This window comes from Andrena cerasifolii, chromosome 12, assembly GCF_050908995.1.
Source record: "Andrena cerasifolii isolate SP2316 chromosome 12, iyAndCera1_principal, whole genome shotgun sequence".
Classification (NCBI taxonomy): Eukaryota; Metazoa; Arthropoda; class Insecta; order Hymenoptera; family Andrenidae; genus Andrena; species Andrena cerasifolii.
In genome coordinates, this window is record NC_135129.1 from 6,287,231 (window position 1) to 6,308,266 (window position 21,036).

At 40.9% G+C, this 21,036-nt stretch overlaps 1 protein-coding gene across 2 annotated transcripts in view; it reads right to left on the reverse strand.

Moving 5' to 3' along the window:
* Positions 1-21,036, reverse strand: part of LOC143375479 (uncharacterized) — a 210,515-nt gene that overhangs the window by 153,963 nt on the left and 35,516 nt on the right. For both annotated transcript variants that reach the window (XM_076824630.1, XM_076824629.1), the window contains exon 2: positions 18,087-18,594. In XM_076824630.1, the coding sequence (XP_076680745.1) occupies positions 18,087-18,324 (238 nt within the window). In that variant the 5' untranslated portion in view covers positions 18,325-18,594. The remainder of the gene's footprint in view (positions 1-18,086; positions 18,595-21,036) is intronic.

Genomic DNA, 21,036 nt, shown 5'->3' on the forward strand with positions numbered 1-21,036 from the left:
TACCACAAACGAGAATGGGCTAGGCGCGACAAAGTTTCGCGTAACTTACACTGCAACTTGAAATACAGCTTTTAGAACGACATAATTTGAGTTCCTCTGGAAAATCAATTTCACTGTGTATGTCAAGCTCCCGAGCAATAAAAGTACATACATCTCGAGGGTGAAGGATCTTGCACGGGATTTTACTAAAAGCTCCGCGCTATATTCGATTCGCTTTATTTACACGTCTCTAGAGTATTGTGCTATGTAGTTTGAAATGCACACTAAATTCTTTCCTAATATTAGTACTTCCATTTGTATTCATCACTCTGTTTCTAAATCTTTATTTCCCCTATTCCTCCAAGCAGAAGTTACATCGAGAGCCCAGTTCTTGCAACTCGAAATGGAGCTGTTGTTAAAAATTCGGGCAGTCTGCACGGTTAGTTCCAGTCGATAGCAGAAGGTGCTAGGAAATTGATGGAATATTTGAGAGCCCTGTTGAGATCGAGCGCAGCATTACAGCGCAATAATTTCGAGGGACCGGCGACTTCTTTGTTACTGTCGGCGAAATAAATATCGCCGTTGCGCCACTGAAATAAAAGTCAGTAAGCTGGGCGATACGGTATCGAGATTTCTAAAACGATTCAGTCGGAACTATAAAAGGAGAGCAGTGTTTTCCGCGCGACTCCCCCTCGAAACAAATAACTGTCGAGGGTGCCGATGGGCGACTGTCGAACGGTCAAAGCGCAATAAACGCTCGAAACTTTGGCATTCGATAGCTCCGCGCCCGCGAAACGACGCGGTGCCGACAAGAAACGCGCCTGTGTCCGTGCCTAGCACGCGAGCACGTGCGCGTACGCGCGTATAACGAGGGTGGGACGGAAAATGGCCCAATAAAGATTGAAATCCGATATCTGGGGGCATTGATTGGCAACTACAGCGTCGGCTGATCAGAGTGTAGGCTAAGCACTTGGATGAAATTCCTCTTATTTTCTCTAGTTACTGTTCCTGCCTCTTCACCTTCGTTTATTACAGAAAATTCGCTGCGCTGTTGCTGAGGACCTGTGCCCCGAGAATTTCGCCGATGGCACGAGTTATTGATAAATAATTGAGGGGTTGAAATGGTAAATGACGCGAGTGCCAGAAGTAAATTTTTCAGTATTTTCTTTTCAACCACAGCGACGTTGGAACGTGTGAGGTCACAACTCTATCTTGCAACAGCTCTAGAAACTGAAATAAAATATTCTAGCACTTACAGCGGCTGCGACCGTATTCGGCATGGACTTTACTTACATTCTTTTTCACTAAAAAAATTATTTTTGATTCCTTTGACAGTTTACCATCGTTTACTATATAGAGTCCTCTAATTCTGGTTTCAGTAGTTTCCGTTCGAAAGGAGAATTGGCTTAAGTCAGTTTGTAGGTGATGAAGATGATGGAATTTTATGGACGCTTTTTAATATCAAAGAAGGAAGTCCTATGGCGAATTTTCACTCTAAATATTAACTTTATATATTCAAGCATATTTACAGGTTGCCGAATGCAACGCTATATTCGTTCGACGATGCAGTAAAATAGAGTAGGCATCTACAGGCGATCTACTGGTGGCAGGTACAGGCATCAAGTTACTACGCGTTGCAAATTAATGTTTACTAAAGGTCATCACCGCAGCGGAAGTAAACGTTTCGTGTTTATTTTAGAGAATTTGATATGGCATAGTTATAAGGCCTCCTTGCTACATGTAGAGCAATATATGTGAAGCATATTTAGCTGTCTAGCATCTCTGTTCACTTGTATCCTTCATTGATTTTATATTATTATACGGTTTATGACTGCGATAAAATAGTCTAGCAAAATTCGAGTTTCCAATTTACAGAAAGATTGCAAATAAACGTAGAAAGCTCGATTTTAAACAATATTTTGAACGCACCAAATGAACCAACCGCAAATCCTTCACTTTCCAAAATGCTTCTAAGAAAGCACAGCACATATTCAATAATTTCAAAACTGCTATTGTGTTTGCGAAATTTTGAAGAAAAAAGTTCGTCACTGCTGATTGCATTTTTATTTCATTTCCCTTGATCCATACCATCCTGCATCGCGCAATCCCATTGCGTATAAATACTTCCACGCTGATAAATCAAGTTCATTTGATTCACAACTAGGAAATCCTCTTCATGAATAGATGGGAGCTCATGATCTCATTACAGCTACACGGACACTGATTCGCCGGGCCAATGTTTGAACGGGAATACATATTTTCAGCGATGGAATTCCGCCTCGACCGTTCCCAGCTTATGGATACTCGTATCGCGAAAATCCGGGCACATGGACTGCATTTCGCTTTCCAAACAACAGTCTGGAAATACTTATGGAAAATCTATAGCCCGGTGCATGCCTAATCCTCAATCCCTCTTGGCGAGATGTTGCGACGTGACAAAATTCTGTGACATATTTCAGGATAGATTGCAGCCACAGTAGAGCGAGGAACTTTTAGAAAAACTTGTCAACTATCAGAAAACTTGCTGAATTTTTATCGTTACTTAGAATTTAATATCTGACGCGACGCTAAATTTCTAATACGCAAATTAGTTGATATTAGTGACGAAAATAGTTTTGAAAATTCATAGACTTGATAGAAATACTTCCCTTACAATTTTAAAAGTTTTTTACAATAATTTACTTGTCAAGACCTAATCAAAATTCTGCAGATATATTAAACGAATGCAATAAATCAGAGAACGTTGAATGACAAACTGTGAAATTTTATTTAAAATGCTAGAGAAGAAGCTTATGCTTTTGTAATAATGTAGGTACTATTGTTATTTACGTATTTTTGGAGAGTCGAAATAAAAGTGTTTTTAATCGTAATTTAATCGACGTCAAACTTTATCCTCGGAAAATTAACGACGGGAATTTTGAATCCGCAATATTTATAGTGGCAATAAAACAGCGAGCTTCATGTTGACCATATCTTCCAGCCAAAACTTGCACAGTTCCCGAGTAATGCTTTACAATGGTTCGCACTTGCCCCTACATTTTACGTCCACTTCGAACTTTGTGTTTTACCATGCCTCGCGGAGAAATCGCAAGGAAATTCGCCGTTTTCACGGGATATCGACCGCGTGCTGGACCCTCAGTTTTCCAAGTACGTTCTTCCGGAGTTACTATGCAAATTAAAGCGATAGGAACTCTGAGAACCACCGTAATTGAAAGAATGTGGATTGCTCCGCGACTAAATAAAAAGCAAGCTTTATTGTTCCCCATTGTGAATTCTCGTTCAATAATAGCCTAATTTCTGGGAAGGATCAGGACGAAGATACCATGATTTAGTGAATATATCTGATAACAATGGAATGGATCAGAAAGCACACTGAAATCGTCTATTCTAGCAGTATCATGGTTCAAAGCAGACAGTAAATTGCTACTTCAACTGCCGCTTCTGAGGAAAATCGTAGTTGTTTACTTGGTAAGTCGTACAATGCCAAGATTATTTGCTGGCATCACTCAAGCATTTTCTCCCTACTTCCCGTTTTACTCACTCTACCATTTCTATGGCAACCCTTCCGCCCCTGTGTACGTAAATGTACGCTTCCTCCACGCTCATATGCATTTATTGCGGGCTTCCGTCCATTTTATTTCATACACGCGGTTATGTAAATCCATGGAAGTTTAATCTGAATTTAGCAACGGTAATTCACACTTTCCAGGGCAATGGCTGCATAAAGAATTCCTTAACGAAACACTATCCCTGAGCATCGAACTAATGACACAGCATCTATTTCAACGTTTAGATAATCGTAACTGGGAAGAAAAATTTATAAATGTTTTGTGATTATTATTTATAATGAAACACCCTCGTTTCACAGAATACAACAATTACAAATTCAAATGTTGAACAGTAGTAAAAAAAAGAATCGCTATTAGAAAACACTTTGAATGATTTATTCCCAGAATATCAAGCATTAATTATCCTTTAATATCCATTTTGTACGTACAGTCTTATGTCAAATAGACATCTCGCAATTTTTCTTGTTCAGAGCTAATGTACTTTAATTGGAACTTAATTTTTCTCCTTATCAATTTACATAATCGAGAATACTCAATCGCGTCTTTACAAGATGAACAAGTAGAGAACAATCTTCGAAGAGAACATATTATTGACGGGTTGCTGGAAGATGTATGAAAGGAACTACCGAGTAAAATTTTGAATATAGTCGAGAAAGTTTTAAAAACGGGAGGCTGATGGCAGCGTTACGCTAAAAGCCTTTCCAAATTGTAAATCAAGTGAAAATAGACGGGATCAGGTGGTAAATCGAAAAAAGTTTTCCTCGGTGCCGAGAGCCTGTCGATTCCAGAATCCATGGGCACTGAGAACCACACCGAACATCTGGTACATGGCGCCGGCCCATCAAGTAGTCGATTCGAGTTTCTTGCTGCTCACCACACCCTCGCCGCCCCTTTGCTGCCCCTGCGTCGCGACATTCTTTCCCTTTTTACCCGCCGCCTGCGACAATGCCGCGAGAAAATCCCGGGGATTTTCTTGGATTTCACGTAACCACGAACCGAAATATCTGGGGAACTTGCAGCACGTCGATCGGGAGGCGAACGTCGAGTGCGTTAAATGTGACGGCGAATTACCGCATAAGCCATCGTTCTAATCCAATTTTCATATGAATTCTGACGAATCGACCTTCCCACTGCTCGTATGAATTTTATTTCCTGTGTTCGAATTACGTTTGTTTATTATTAATATGGAGTTCCTGGTGTGGGGTTGGACGTCTAATGTTTATGTTTGGGGTAAGTGTCCAATGAGGGAGTATAAGTCTGTGGAGTAGTGAAAAAAGAGGACTGGATTTCAATTTATAAATAAATTTTTATAATCACTTAATGAATTTTATTGATTTGCATTCAAACTATTTTTATCCTGAGTGCGCCACTGCTGTGGAGTAGTATTCATACCACGTATGACGTAGTAAGCAGTGAGTTAAATGAGTTCGTCCTTGGCTCATGTGAGGAAAAAAATAAATTCTTTGTCATTGCAATTGAAATTCATAATTTTATGTATTCTTACTACTCTTTTCGTCTAATCTTTTCTAATATATGACGGATGTCTGTATCACATCCTCTTAAATATTAATTTATATTTGCTTAACTAAGAACTAGAGAAATTAATGGTTTCAAACATTTGGAAGTGTTCAAAGCACAACAAGTTTACTACTGTGATTACTGCACCAGATTTCCCAAGTAAAAACATTACTTAAGTGTGGGAAACTTCGATTTATCTCGACAACCTGCCTTTTTACAGCGAGCGCAAATGTGTTGGAAGCTGAGTGAAATTCTTTTTGCAAAAAACTTGCTCAAATAAAGCTGTTTGCTCCCGAGAGCGCGTCAATAACAAAGTGTTCGAGGCTAACCACGGAAGAACCGGCTCGCAGCTTCACCTTTAGGAACAATATTTAATGAAACTGAAGGAAGCTTTTAAGGAAGGTCTAAGAATGCTTTTAGTTGTATTGCAGCCAGGAATTGCTCTAATTTATCTTCCTAGCGCTTAGTAATCTCATAAACGAAAAGTACAAGTAACGCTTGCCGTGCAATTTCGTAAATTGCGCCTTCTCCTTTTCCCTTAATTAATGACGTTTCAATCGTCTATCTTACCAGTGACTAGCTACAATTTCCACCACATATAAAAGTCTCCATGACTCCCAACTAACCCTGTACAATTTCCAAAAAATCTTAAACACTCGATACAATAAAATCAGAATTTAGTAACTTCGTTATTTTTCCACTAGGACCACCATCTCTGTTCCCAAAAAGATATTTCATGTTCAGTTCAACCCAATGCTTCATTAATCCCTTTTATACAACTATAATTGGGCCAACTTATGCAAAAAGATTTTAATTGTTAAAGAAAAGTAGCTTTATTTCTATTGGGTATATTTTATTTCATGGTATTGTTTTACACTGTTTTATAAAGGGTTATTTAATAGTGTTTGTGTTTTTTAATCCCAAAATGGAACTAGGGCTTGGTAGTTTTAACAATTGTAAAATAAAAGAGTTATTTTATGGGTTGGTAATTTTTAGCAAAAAGAAGATCACAAAATTATGCGGTGCGTAGATGTTCAACTAATTTTTTGTCATTTTGAGGGTTGGAAGGTTTCTGCATAACTTGACCCAACTAAGTATCTACGATTAGTTCACTCAATTCTATTCATCGCGAAGATACCTTCAATCTCACTTTCACATTCCCAGGTGACTTAAATCATCTTCCCAAATTAACAACGCTAACCTTTTACCGTCTTAGCGCGGCGAGGGTTATCTTCATCGGTTCCCCATCATTTTTCCCCCACACGCGTGGCCGTTAATCGAATAATCCGACAACCGCAATCACGTAATTGCGTGACTAACGGCGCCGCTGGTTTCTGCTAGCACCCAGCCACCATCAACATCAAATTCCATTGGGCGGCATTTAACGAGGCTTACCGGCGGGATTATTCAAATTTCCGTTTGTCCGGGGAAGTAACTACCGGAGGGCTTCGCCGCAAGCTCGTGCGCAAATAAAAGAAAAGCCTGGGGGGCTGGTGAGACCGATAGGACGGAAGGGAACAGAACAGGGATGGACTTTGATTAAATTGCATTCGCGCTGGAGCGGCAAGGTGAGAAAGTGGTGTGGTATCTCGCGAGAGAGATGGACACAGAGAGACGAGAAACAGGGGGAAAAAGGAAGACGAAAACTTGGACAGAGAAACAACAGAGCTAGGGGAAAGGGAAAAAGAAACACCTTTTTTCACAATTTAAACAGAGAACAGGGAAGTATCGTTTCATTGGCGAAAGGGTGGGCATGGGAAGGAACGAAATACTTGCAAGGGCATGGACATCTCGGGGAGTTCATCATCTGTGAAGCAGTTTAATTTTGCGTGCGATGGTTAGATAGAAGCATTGCTACAGAGAGATTTCTGTCAGGGTAAAGGTAAAGGGTGTAGTGGAAATGTAATTGGGTGTCTGTGGATGTTTCAGGTTTACATGTTTGTATGCTTTGTTGAAGAATCGGCGCAGGTGAAAGAGGAGTAGATCAGAGGGTTTTATTTGGTTAAATTTTCAAAAGAGATTTTCATTTTGAATTATTTTCGTGACGAGGAAAACACAGGGGTTCATTAATATTCTGGGTGGTGTACTCGAAACGTCGTAGACTCCCATGGAGTGTAAAATTACGAGATTACCCTGGTCATAATTTAGTGTCTGTAGCATTCGTTACACAAAAGGGTGGATACGCTTCGCGTTCCCAGGGACCTGCAGTTAAGTCTGCATTTCAGTTAATTGGTAATTGTAAATTCAGAGCTGACAAAGTTTTAAGTTTGGAAAGAACAATCCTAACGAATATCTCATAACTGTCTTCCATTTTGTTTATGTAGAATGGCATTATTCTTTTAATAAATTCTTCCACTTTTCGAAAATTGAATATTCAATTACCCTTCTGTTTTTAAACTATTTGTGTGCCACGCCAGACTGATTTAGAATTCAATGTAGTGCACACACCAGGGGCTGTGAAAATTATTGCTAAATATACTTAACATCGACATGATGAATAATCTTCCCCTCGATAAACAAACAAATTACTAAACGAACCATGCTTGACTAAGTTCCGAACAAGGGGGTGTCTGATCGATCGATACATTTTGCTTTTCCATCACTTAGACGAGTACAATGAAGTATAGGAATATTACAAAGTTTGGCAGGGAACATATGAACTGCCGTAGTCTAATGACTTGCAATTTGTCGCATAATTTCTCTTTACTAAAAATGCAATATGCTAAATACAAATATTTATACGTCATAATTCATAATAGAAATTATTTGAAATCATTGTGCCTAGCGTCCAACAGAACGTCGGTTAACTGATTTCCAATAATTGTTTCAATTAAGTCCTAATAATTTCCACCGGATAATGACGAGCCGGCAAAATAATTTGATAAACAGAATACATGTTATACTTTAATAATTTCCATTTCTCGATGCTATAATTCTACAGTAATTAAAGCCAATTACTACCACACTCTACGTATGTGTTTCAGTTACTGTAACTTAGCATTTCTGTTATTGCAACATTTCGGTCAAATATATTTATTAATTTAATTCGTGGGTTTAGTGAATATATTACCCCATAAACATGATTCATGTATGAAAGAAGCTAATTCCCTTTAATTCACGAAAAGTTCTCACGCAAAGATTGTGAAATCATCTTTGCTAATTCCAATTGTACCTTTAATTCACGAAAAACATTAAAAACATTCTCAGGCAAAGATTGTGAAATCAACTTTGCTAATTCCAATTGTATTCTCGTTCTCCGTTCGAACACTGATTCCTCTGTCACTTTTTATACTTGACACTCCTTTATTGGCCACAAATCGATTCAGTGCTCAGATTTTCAGCTTCGGTTTTAAGGAATTTTCCTCAATAGTTTCTTCTGATTATCTAATTTCATTCATTCATTCACCTTTAAATAAATTTAAACACACACAAGATAATTTAAGTGGACAATGAAATACTCTCCAAAAGATTAAAGCCCTGCATGCATGGCAGCGACCGTCGATGTGTTACCACCCTTGTAAGCGCGTTTATTTTCAATCCTTATCCCTTAAGCTCTGCCTTCCCTCTGTTTCTTTCACTTGGCTAAGGAAAGCTTCCCGCAACAGCGCCAGCCGCTCGAGGAAGAGGCGTTTTCGGCGGACGCGTTTCCCCAGAGAAGGCGGGTCGAGGCGCGTTCCGCGAGCGGAATTTTAAGCGAGCAGATCCAGGAAATTAGGAAGATTTGATCAGTCGGCCCGTGGAATTACAAATAACCTCATTATCGTGGCGAAGGCGCACACCGTGTCGAGACAGTTGCGATTTATACCGTCGAATTTCCTTTTTACCCGTCGCGACCGACGAGCACGTGCGGGCCAGAGAAAGGTCATTAAGTGACTTAAATTGAGCCCCCAAACCGCTTCAACAACTCCACCTAACTGGGAAAGTCCCCTTTCTGTTCTTTAACAGCCACGGCAAAAAGCCGTATTGAACGGAGACGCTGTTTAAAGAACGATCGGAGAAAGTGTATGTATAATCTTGGATAACTAGTGCTACAATATCTACAGAAGTTTTCAGGAATTATTTTAAAATGCGTCCTAACGAAATCATGACTGACTTGGTTGATTAAGTTACTGATGGATAATGCAGGGAATTATACAGAAATTGAAAATAATGGATTTTTAGGAAACACTAGTAACAGTGAAGTGTTCGAAGTTGCTCTTTCAACGAATACTTTTGAAGAAATTTGATACTGAACGGCAATTACACATCTGCAGGAACACTGAAGCAGTGAGCGAACTAGAATGGTCTCTGAGGTATCATTTTACATATTGTCCACCTATGGCTCAGTTGGGAAAGCTATTAAATAAATTAAACGGAGCTCTTTGGGCTTGGAATGGTCAACATTGTGTGAAACTGCACCGTCCCAGAAGTGAAATTAGACAGCCATAGATAAATGGTATGATGCACGAGATGTTTCTTGAGTCAGACACAGTATCTCCTTTCCCCTGTTTATCATTTGATGAGTCAGACTGACTTAATGACTGAAAGCAGCTATTTTAATTTCACTTAAAGGAACAGCACTGGTTCTTGTATGATACTACGCGAGTTCATCCTTCATTGCCTGGAGCCTAGCGAGTTTCGTTTTTCTACTTTCATTCTCTCAAGTCGCCTTGCCATGGTAGTCTGATATATCTCGAATTAATGCGAAAGGCAAATGTTATGTTAATGTCCGTTGCAGTAGCATTAGTGGTCTTGCCTTGGATACCGTGAATGCGGAACAGAATAATCCTCGTCTTAACTGGTGTTTCCTGTTCGAGACAGTGACCTAACTTATCCCTGTCTTACCTACTTATTTTCCCCAAGGGAAAGTTGGAACGAAGCGCCGAAGCAGTGAGGAAAATAAAGGAATCAAGGAAAATAAGAGAAAAAATTCAACTGCTTACTATTTCACTCCTTTTTAAGCCCTCATTGTCAATGCAACTTGGGAGGATAATTATACAGCGAGGAATTATACTTCCTTTGTTTCTATTTTGGAAATATTCATGAACACCGAAAATTCGTTAGGAATGTTTAAATTTCTAAATATAAAAGTCAAATGTAGTAGATTGAAAATCTCAACTCTTCCCTCTCAATCACAGTTCTATAACTGGAGGTCTGAGTATCCTAGTGTCGTAAATTGTGCTTGGAGGCAAAATAAACTTAAAACAAGCGAAGCAAAACGGTTAGCAAGTTTCTTCACACTGTCTACAAGCATAAATTTCTGTAACAAATGAACTACTCCGTGAAACACATGCATACGTACAGAGGCTTCACACGTCCGAAGTACGAGATGCAACTGAGGAATTAAGACAAAGATCGAGCGAAGCGAGCAGAAAGGGATTTAACAACATCGGCAGCAATTAACACAACGAGGTTGCTCAGCGAGCTGCGAAAACAATGAATTGAAGACAAAAGGCCACGCCCTATTGTTCACCTCAGCAATTAATGTAATCTTAATTTACACGACAATTATAGTCTATTAATTTCAACCGCTCGAACGCAACGCGTCTCGAATTATCCACTGTGATTAATGAATAATTCGAAATAGTGATATGTACAGAACCAGAAGACGGTCAGTCGTAGCAGCCTGCTTTTCGCTGCAACGATGAACTCAGAAACTTTGCTTTTCCCCATTCACCGGTCTAAAGATGCTCCCTGCTTGCTTTTAGTTACTTACGCCAAGCAACGATTTAACACTGAAAGGATACAGACGAGCATGCGTCCCATGCTGGATTTTCTCCAAGCCAAGAACTCGAAACGCTTTCGAATTTCATTCACTTTGTCTCGTCAGTTTGCACGGCTCGCGTGAGACACTCGGGCACTCGCATCACTGGCAATGAGAGAGCGCTGGGAAGCATCCTCTTCGAAGATGTCATACGCTGCCTCGCAAATTTTTAACTCCTCCGCTCATTAACGTGGAAAATTCTCCACGGGCGATGGACAGTTTCGTGTCTATCGCTTTCAACGAGAACACTCTTTCACCCTACGCGCGCGTTTGCACACGAAATTACGTTCTCGTTAACGTAGTGGATTACGGTGGGTCTCGGTGGAAAGCGAATTTTTAACAACCAAGTTCCCAAGGAAAATTGCATTTCCACGCTTATTCCTAGTTTCTCCTCCTCTAAATACACTATGACAGATAATTTGCGCCGCCTCATCTGTCCGGCAGAGTTGCGATTGAAATGACAAACAAAACGAACGTTTAAGACGCTAACGGTAGCAAAACTGTCACAGTTTAAAAAGAAGAGACATCGCATAAAACAAGGGAGATCCACAGTTTAGACTTGTATGATTTACTCTTTACCCTGTGTGCTTTTTCCTGTGATCTTTTCGTTCCTTAACTTTTAACCCTCCTGATCGCAAATTTTTACTTTCCTCGTGTGGCATTTTATTTTTCCTTTTGATGCTAATAGAGATAAAACTATGTCACGCTAATTAAAATATCTACTTTGTTATTGTATTTACAATTTAATTTCCATATCAAAGTGTTAACTACAGCGTGGACCTACGACAGTAATGTAGAACGTAGAATCTGTGCATCGATTGTCGAACCGTAACGAAGTGGCTCGTTACGTCGCTCGACGATTAATTAACCATCGTAAAACCAATTTGTCTTCTCTTTGAGAAGCGACTTATCGCGATACGCGTCCTGGAAAGGAAGCAACTGATAAGACAAAAAGCGACGAAAATGGGGAGAAAGGATAAAAGGCGTGCGGAGGAGAAAGTAAATTAGCGAGGATGTAAAAAGGGGACACGCGTCAGTTTAACGCCTTCCCACGCCTATCGAATCATCCATCAATTGCTTTATAATATCGTGGCGTCGTTTGCCAATCTTTTTGCCCTGTTCGCGCGCCCGGTATCGTATATATATATATGTGTAGGCCCTGAAGGATGTAGTCGGCAGCCGTTCACGATATGGCGGTGGAAACAGCTGCTGGGGAAACCACACGTCCTTCGGGAACTAATCGTTAACCGTTCACGTAGAAAATTGCTCGATCCTTTCCGTTGTTTTTCAGTCGCTCCAAGGTCTTACGTGCAATTGCGTTGGACCAGGGAACCGAGTACGGTTTCCTACTGCTCCTTAAAATTTAATTTCAATTCCCTGTTTCCCCGAACGTGCCTTAACGAATGAGATTTCGCCAACGTTCACGTCAGAAATATGTCGACAGGCGGGGCAGAATATTTTTTACTTGGTTACGATAGAATTGGTATATGCAATTATAATTTGCCGCCACTTTGTGGTGAAGACAGGAACTTATTCCTTAGGAAACTACATTTCAATATTTGAGATATATTATCTGTACAAATGGAAATTTAGTGTCCATTGGAAACTTGGAAACTTGGAAATTTGAATTCTTGAATTTTTGAATTCATGAATCTTTGAATCTTTGAATTCTTGAATTTTTGAATTCATGAATCTTTGAATTTTTGAATCCTTGAATCCTTGAATCATCGAATCTTGGAATTTTTGAATTTTTGAATTCATGAATCTTTGAATCTTTGAATCCTTGAATCCTTGAATCATCGAATTTTCGAATTTTTGAATTCTTGAATTTTTGAATTTTTAAGCTTCTATGTCTCAAATGATAATCTTAAGTACCGTAAACAGTTTTCCTAGGATTTTAAGACTCAAATACACACATCAGTGCCACAGAATTGTAGTAAAATAGCAACAGAAATTATTAATAAATAGCTACGTAAGAAATGCTGAATTCAAAGACTTTGTAAGTATATAGAATTTATTAGAGACAGTCCATACATCGTAATCTCCCTCTTCAACGTGGAGGTTCATGTATTAACTCCCTCTGAAAACTTTTTTATGCAACACAGAGAAAGTATCACGAACAGATTAACGTATGAAATGAGACATAAATTATAACCGACATTTCAAAATGTGAAATTCGAAACACGATAGTAGATATACAATACTTGTTCGTGACACGTTTCTATTACTCTAAAGACTGTTACAGCGTTGGTCGACATGAAATCATGGTAATCTGTCAATTAGTGGCTCAGTCATTTGCAGACCTGCCACTCAATTGTGATGCCACCCCGTGTAACCCATTAAAATCGATACACGACACAGCAGAATTTACCTCAGCCCTACAATCTGTGTATTATACTACATCAGCATGCACAGTCGATCATTTATACCCACAGCAATATTTTCTTTCTTAATTACACCCACCACCAGGGAACGAACTGTGTTTGCTAGAGAAAACGCTCCCAGTTGAGTTCCTTACACAGTTTCTCACTGGCGAGACAGCTCAGGTACCTCGGGATCGCCAGTTCCTGTCTTGAGGACATGCTTCAGGGGAATAATCACCCATGAAACAAGCCCCAAGCCCTGGGGTGTTCAAAAAGAAACACTGAAACTACCTCTACCTCGCGAACCCCAAACTTCACTCAATTATTCCCAGTATTACATTCGCGAAAACAAGGTGAAACAGAATCATTACCAACCTATACCAATAAAACCACAAGAACGGTGTAAAATTACATAATTGCTAGCCCCATCAATTCTAAATCACTCTGTCACACGTGTTTTCCGCTATCGTGCACGGTACACAGTGTACGCAATCACTTCGCCCTATTAGTTCCCCCAGTGAACGGGCAGTAGTAACGATGGAGGAATGGTCAGACGCGGGGAGTAGTAATATCGCGCGTGGACGGGGCTCGCTACGATTTCGTTGGGGTCTTGATCGTTTTATTTAACGCTGGTCATTAGTCACCCGACAAAAGCGAGCACTGTAGGTCAGAGGGGCGGTCCTGGTTTTCCAGGATGTATCTCCTTCCACCGTTCTCTCTCGGGCTCGTCGCTAGAGACGAAAGCCGGCCGATGACGAGGATAATAAGGACTCGTTAGCCCCTGTAGGATTCCGTGGAAAAGCGAGGCCGCAGCCGGGGCCAAATTCCGCCGCCAACTTTTTTCCAGCTCGATTGCGCGCTCGTTTCAGCGCGGCCTGCGAGATCAGCTTTTTAAAATGCCGGTAATTTCCATTTTTAACGAGCCACGATGGAATCCCCCGGCGCTACGTCAGATTTATCTTGCCCGCTCTAACGGTCTGATCGTAGAAGGGAAATTAATCGCGCGAAACCGTGGCACAAAACGTTGCCAGAGTTTTCTCGCTTGTTACAGAAGAACGATGGATTGCTTCAACAAAGTTATCGTTCATAATGAGGGGGTACGATCGACCGATGATAGTGGTCACGAGTCGAGCTATGATTCTGTACGATGATGCATGAGTTTCGTGAAGTTATATTAGGTATTAAGTGTCGTGTGAATTGTGCCCTCATAGAATTAGAAGGAACTTAAGAAGTTTGCTTATTAAAGTTTTCAGTTGAATTACGAACTTATTATTCCGAGATGAATGGTTTTTTAAGTGAAACAGAATTCTGCCTAACGGGTGAACGATTCGGAATGAAATAAACATGGGTGGAAATGAATTTTGTTAATAATTATTAGGTATAGTTTAATAAAATGATTCTTATAACGAGAATATGGTGGCTATGAATAAAATCGGGTAATTTGTTTAATTACTGTTCCTGCGTTAATTGCTATCTCACACCTTAAGAATGTAATTACATAATGAACTTAAGCAATTTAGAAGGGAGGAAAATTTCCACTGACGGTTATTATTTTTAAAAAAATTGTTGCACTTCCTATTTAATCCGATGTGCACGTCTGTTTCCTACATACGTGGATTTTCCCTACCGTTGCTTCGAGGATTCTATCCGTGCCGGTATGTTAGACCATCGGGACGAGGGAAAAAGAAGAAGAAAACAATACTGAGCAGGACAGGACCGAGATCCCGAGGGAATACAGAAGGAAAGGATGGTGGCGCATTCGACGTCTCACTGGCAACTTTTGCGAACTGACCCTCCCTGTTTACCTCCCATTCATCGAAGCTGGATCCTAGTTCTAAAGATCACGGGGAAGATAACAGCGGAATGAAATACGAAACTGAGTTCCTTGCTGGAAAGATTAACTAAAGTTTTCAGCTGGTCGCGAAAGATTCGGAGCATGTGGACGCACGAGATACCTCGGCATGCCAATTGAGAGGAACCCTCTTCGGCAGTTGCGAAACGGCCCTAGTCTCGGCGAGCAGCATATAAATTCGAATCAAACGAAGCTTCACAGTCCCTTTCCTCGAAAATCCTTCGTCCAAGGTAGAGAAGTATACAAATGAAGGCCGATTTCCGTGCAAATGCATTATACACTCTTCGGATTGAAAATGATAGATCTGTTCGAACATTGGAAACATTAATTTCGGTGGAAAACATTGAGTTCCTGACTGCCTTGGCTTTATTCCTTTTCTTCGGAATGGAATGAACAATGGATCTTGCATGGGCGAAGGAAACATTTACCGATCTTCTGAGTACAGAAAGTGAGGCTACGTCACAATTAGAACATTACATGAAATCGGGAAATCGAGTCTCAAGAATGTCAGACACCCTCTTACCGCAAGTAGACTATTGACGCTATCTCGGCAAAGTATCTTCCCAAACAACGCAACATCAAGTGTCCCTCCGTAAATAGCCACTTCTCACTAGATCAACCCACATTAAACCTAAAAGTCACAAAGAACTTTCCACTTCGCTTCGGTAAAACCAACAAGCTCCACTTTTCTGAAATACCACGGTCAGAGAGCATTCAGAGCAACAAGCTAACATCTTCATTAGCTGCTTTCGTGTACCTAATGAAGACTCCACACCGTGCCGAATAGCGCTACCAAGCGCGTCCATATGCAGCCTGCTCTGCGGTAGGCAGTTTCCCAAACGCGCAGCGCCAGTGAACGTGTTAATACCCTTGGAACACGGTGGAATAAAATTTCGCTGAGAAACCGTGCAACGTCGACACGTCCATGAACGTCCTGCCGTGTACACGTGTGGCAACGAAGAAATCTCCCACGGGCGGGGGAGGTGGTGCGAGAAAGAGAGGGAGGGGGAGGGTGAAACGGGCGAAGGAGGCACGCGAAGGGAAGGATGGCGCAGAGGCAGCGGCCAGGAGGAGAAATAAAAGTCGAAAGCTGGGACCGAAGCGAGCGAGACGAGACGGCAAGGGAAATAAAAAGAAATTGTCATCGTCCGGGTGGTTGCAACCACCCTTGTAACCGTGGCCCCCCGCCGCCCCCCCGTTGCTTTCCTCGGCCCCGCTTTACAGCCACTGTCATTTGTTTTTACGTTCGCCCCGTGCCGTTCCTGAAAATCCTTCGCCTGTCGCGAACGCCATTCGCCCCTCCTCGCCCTGTGAGATTTCGCCGTGGAATAGAGAGACAGCGCGCGCTTGTCGAGAGAAGTTCAAACGCGCTGGCAATCTCGAGGTTCCCCCCCCCCCCGCCCGCCCCCTCCGCACTCGTGGAATAAGAAGAAGGGGGAAGGAAGAGGAGGGGAAAGAGGCGCAAAGCTGACAGAAAATTTCGAAGTCTCTAGATAAAGGTGTCGTCTGTTAGAGCCCGTTGGAGAGGGCCACGCATGCTATTTTGCGAAAGAGTACGAAGGCCCGCGAGCGCACTGTTTTCTATATTTACCCGCGCGCGTGTGCCCGTTTAACTTGCGGGAGGAAAGTTTTCAGATGAAATTCTGTTCAACTGCAAGATCAACCGAGGATCTCGACGAGGATTAAACCCGCTGGATATTGACTTTGCGGGAGTGTCTGGTAGACATCTGTGCGTAGGAACTTTTGCGGGGCGAAGCGGTGTCGGGCGATTCCCGGCGAGAAGGATTAATAAGAGCGTGTTTTTTCAAACTTGGGTGCTGGAAACTTCGCCCACGTTGCCCGGAGATTAACGGTGCTGCTGTAATCCTTCTTATCGGTTTGAAATGACTATTCTGTTTGTTTAGATTATACGGAACGATGTAATCGATTGCAAAATTGTTTGCAGTATTTGCGAATTGTTTTTACAATTATTCGCGGTGCTACTTGGAAGCAGGGATTTGTGTCAAGCTAAGTAGACGAGGGGGAATGCAGTGTCTCTTCTGTGACGCTTCGAAACGACAACTTTGCAGCATCAAGGACAAAGATTTTGCAAAAGGACGAAGGCGTTAGAGAGACTTAAAGCCCTGAATAGGGGGTTTCTGCTTCAACTTTACGAAAATGGTCCGGAGAAAATGAAGGACGAACTTCAAAGTTATTTCCAAGGATCGGGCTGCGAGAGAGACAGAAACTCGTGGCGATAAAGACAGTATCAGGTATTAATTTTGCCGGGCTATTTAATTAGCAAGGCCTAACTAGGGGAGATAAGAGTTTAATGAATACAGATAGCCCTGTAATTCTAACAGTTTTCTTCGCCCTTCTTATCTGACTCTTTGCCATGACTCTTTGTTTCTTAAAGGAACAATGAAGGGAACTGAAAACTTCGCACCGAAAATGAAACTGTTACGCCACTGACAAAGGGTTCCATTCTTCATTTCTCCCACTTTGATTCATAAAAGAACTGCACGGAAATACCATTCATGCTAAATTGTGGACGTTCCTTTCAACCAAATAAAATGCCACGAAACTTTCAAGTGCAACCCAATTGAAATTAATTTGAGGTAAATTCGTTGACAATGTAATTTGGAGAAAACAATAACAGTGTCAACTTCTGTCTCGTTGTTTTCCAAAAGATAATGAGATCAATATTGATTCATAGTTCTAGTACTGAGGTACTCGTAGTACTTTACATACAAGTATACACTAGCATGAACAACAGGGATTGAAAGATTAAAAATTAGCAGCAAGTAGGAACAACTCAACATAATTAAAACACCACGTGATGTGGTTTCACTTTTTTGAGTATTCAATACTTGAAGAATTTCAATATGCTACGAAAGTTATAACATTCCTTCTACATAAAACACTACCTTATGTCAAAATTGAATATAATATCATGAATAAATAAACGATGACTCCATTAAAAGCGCATAATTTGAAATAATTAATTGAAAATTATTTAGACAAACATATATCCTTTGTGCTGCAAATTTCCTTCAGACCAATAGAATGAAGATTGTACTCACGGACTGTCAAGTTGGCGGGCTTCACGATATTCGGGCAGACCCTGAAGAGGCCCAGTTTGAATCGTACGCTGACGACGTTGGCGAAATTACGCGGCAGATACGGGAGATTCAGCTTCTCCTCGGTGTGAAGCCAGGCTGGCCCTAAAAGGGCTGTGCTGAGGGCGGCTAGTGCCGCGATACCGCAAACTACGCCGCACCTGGTCAGTCTGATGCCACCAGGGCCACCCGAGCAGCACATCTTCGTCTATGAGATTCCTCGATTGTTCTAAGATGACATAATTTGATGCACGACCAATCACCTCGCCGATTCGAAAGGAACCCTTCGTTCTTTTAGACTGAGGGCCTCCCTTGAACTTCGACACATTATCACGCGATTCGTTCACGAGTTCCGCGACACTCTTCTGTGTATTGTCTCCTTTCACCCGCGCCTCGGCGTTTCGAGTTTTAGGTGTTCATGGTTAACGAGTCCTTGGGACTAGGAGCATCTGGCTATACATCCTGGAACACACTGAAAAATTGGAAAATGTTAGCGAGAAATGAAATTTGTATTGCTCGAGGAATTATTCTTTATCTCATAAACGCGTTTGATCTTCGTCATTCTATCTGCCACTCACGGACAGTGAAACACTAAAATGCATTAACAAATGGAAAGCAGGAATCTGCGCAGCAATCGATTGCTCACTCTCGACTTTCATGAGGAATCTATACGGGAGGTGTTTCAAACCCGTAGCGATTTGTCAGTTGACTAGCGATACTGTCGTCCTCGTTCGATGAAAGCGAATAATCCGACCTCGATAAGAGAGTTATCGGTGTACCATCGAGTTTGACTTTATCGAGCTCCTCCTGGGAATTCTCGTGTCCGTCGCGTGCCACGACGGTTTAATTCGCAATGAAAGTTCTGGCCTGCAGAGATTCTCACGACGACATAAAACTTCGAGTCACTGATAAATAATTGATGGAAAACGGTTTGGCACCGAGGCGACATGTTTCTCTTGTTAACTGCTTTCGAAAACTTCTGTGTATACTGTTCGACAGATTGCTTGTGTATTATTGTGGAACAATTTAAGGCATGATAGAATGAAAACTACATTCTCTTAGGAGAAACAGTTTCTCATTCTTAAACGAAAATTAAATGAGATTAATATTCTTGAAAATTTATTTTTACGTTTCAAACAAGGCCAGCAATTTTTATTAAAAGTGGAATATTGTTAAGGAAACGACTGTCTGATCTCTGGAAAGATACCGCAATGATGAGGAAATAGCTGATACGAATGATTGACGATACTGGTGAAAGCTTGTAATTTAAATTAAGTAAGTTATTTGCATTATTAAAAGTTTTCAACAAGTTCTTAACAATCCAGTAGCGAAGTTTCTGAAAGTACAATCGAAATCTACAATTCCAAGTTACTAAGAACCTTTTGTACCGCTTCCCAGTAGGAAAAGAAATTCTGAATTATATTGATTGAATGTTTTAGCCTGTAGAAGATGGTCAATGAAGCACAGTTCTTCGATTTTAAGTTTATTACTTTAATTCATACAGAAGTACTGCAAAATCACCCATAATGTTTCCTCCCACTTCTCCAAAAATACCACAGTATCGAAAACTAAAATTCCAACTCTCTTGCTACAAAAATACAAGTATCTCAAATCTCATGAATAATTTACCTAATTGAACACCATTTCTATTATCTCATCCCTCAAAATTCTGTATATCACCCATTCTAATAATTTCCTAACACGTAGTAAAATAACTCTAACGCCTATGCATCATCTTTCCCTCGGTCGCTTTTCAGGGCCAAAAAGTAGAGGACTGCGATACGGAAAGCACTGTAAACTGCAGTTTTGACAGAATACTGTTCACAATTTTCGAAACTTCCAGCCTGGTTGGACAAAGAACACTACGACTGGTCGTTTACCGGATCAGGAACGTCGCCGAGTTGGTTTTATCGGTGCTGGTGTCGGAGAAGCGGATGTTCCGACACGAACGCGCACAGAATTCGCTGACTGTGAAACAGATCAAACCGACAACGGCCCGGCCAGATGAAACAGCGGATGAAAAACCACCACGCGAATTTGTTTTAAATGGCCAGCAGCACTAACGATCGCGGCCCGCCACTTCGTGACTGACATACGTGTGTCAGATCCCTTCTAATTCATATAGGGGATGTTACAACAAAAATATTTAATAAAATTGTGCCAATCTGTTTTATTAATCGTACCGAGCAACGTGTGTCATATAAGATTACGCGCACGCTGCCTTCTAAACTTGTGTGTAATTAAAATTGCACAGTAGATTCATAGAATGCTTCTAGGTGATACGAGTTAATTACTGGTAGGTGGTGAATGCGTTGTTAATGGCGTTGCTATCAGGTAACGAGGACTGTTAGTGGACTATGTGCGAGATAGTATTATTACTCTTATCGTTGCCATTACTAGATACTGTTATCTAGTGTAAGGAATGTTAGGTACAGTTTGCAAGCTTGATAGTTCGTTCAGAAGTTGGCATTTTTCTTTTAATATAGGTAGAATTTTTAGTGTCTAATAAAGAAGTTTGTAGCTTAGCCAAATTTCTTGAGAATAGTCTAATACGTTTATAGAAACGCAATTTATCTTGAACTTTTAACTCCCTCTGCCAGAAATAAAAGCTTGCTTTCCCTTGCCAGTAATTCTGTACACGGGAGTCGTTGGGAAACAAGTACGTATAGATAGACTTGTGAACATATGCATGTTTGGAAACTGTGTCGCAGGTAGAACAAATGATTTGTTACGACAAAGAGCTTGTAACTAGATACAATATAGACGTGTAACATGTTAACAGAGTTTAAATCTGCACGGACAACATTGTAACTGCGTCAGAAACAATGCCGTTCTTTTGTACCGGTTGCTTTTATAAAATGAGAAATAGAATTCACGTAGTTCCGGTGGTGTGCAATTGCGTTAAAAAAGAATA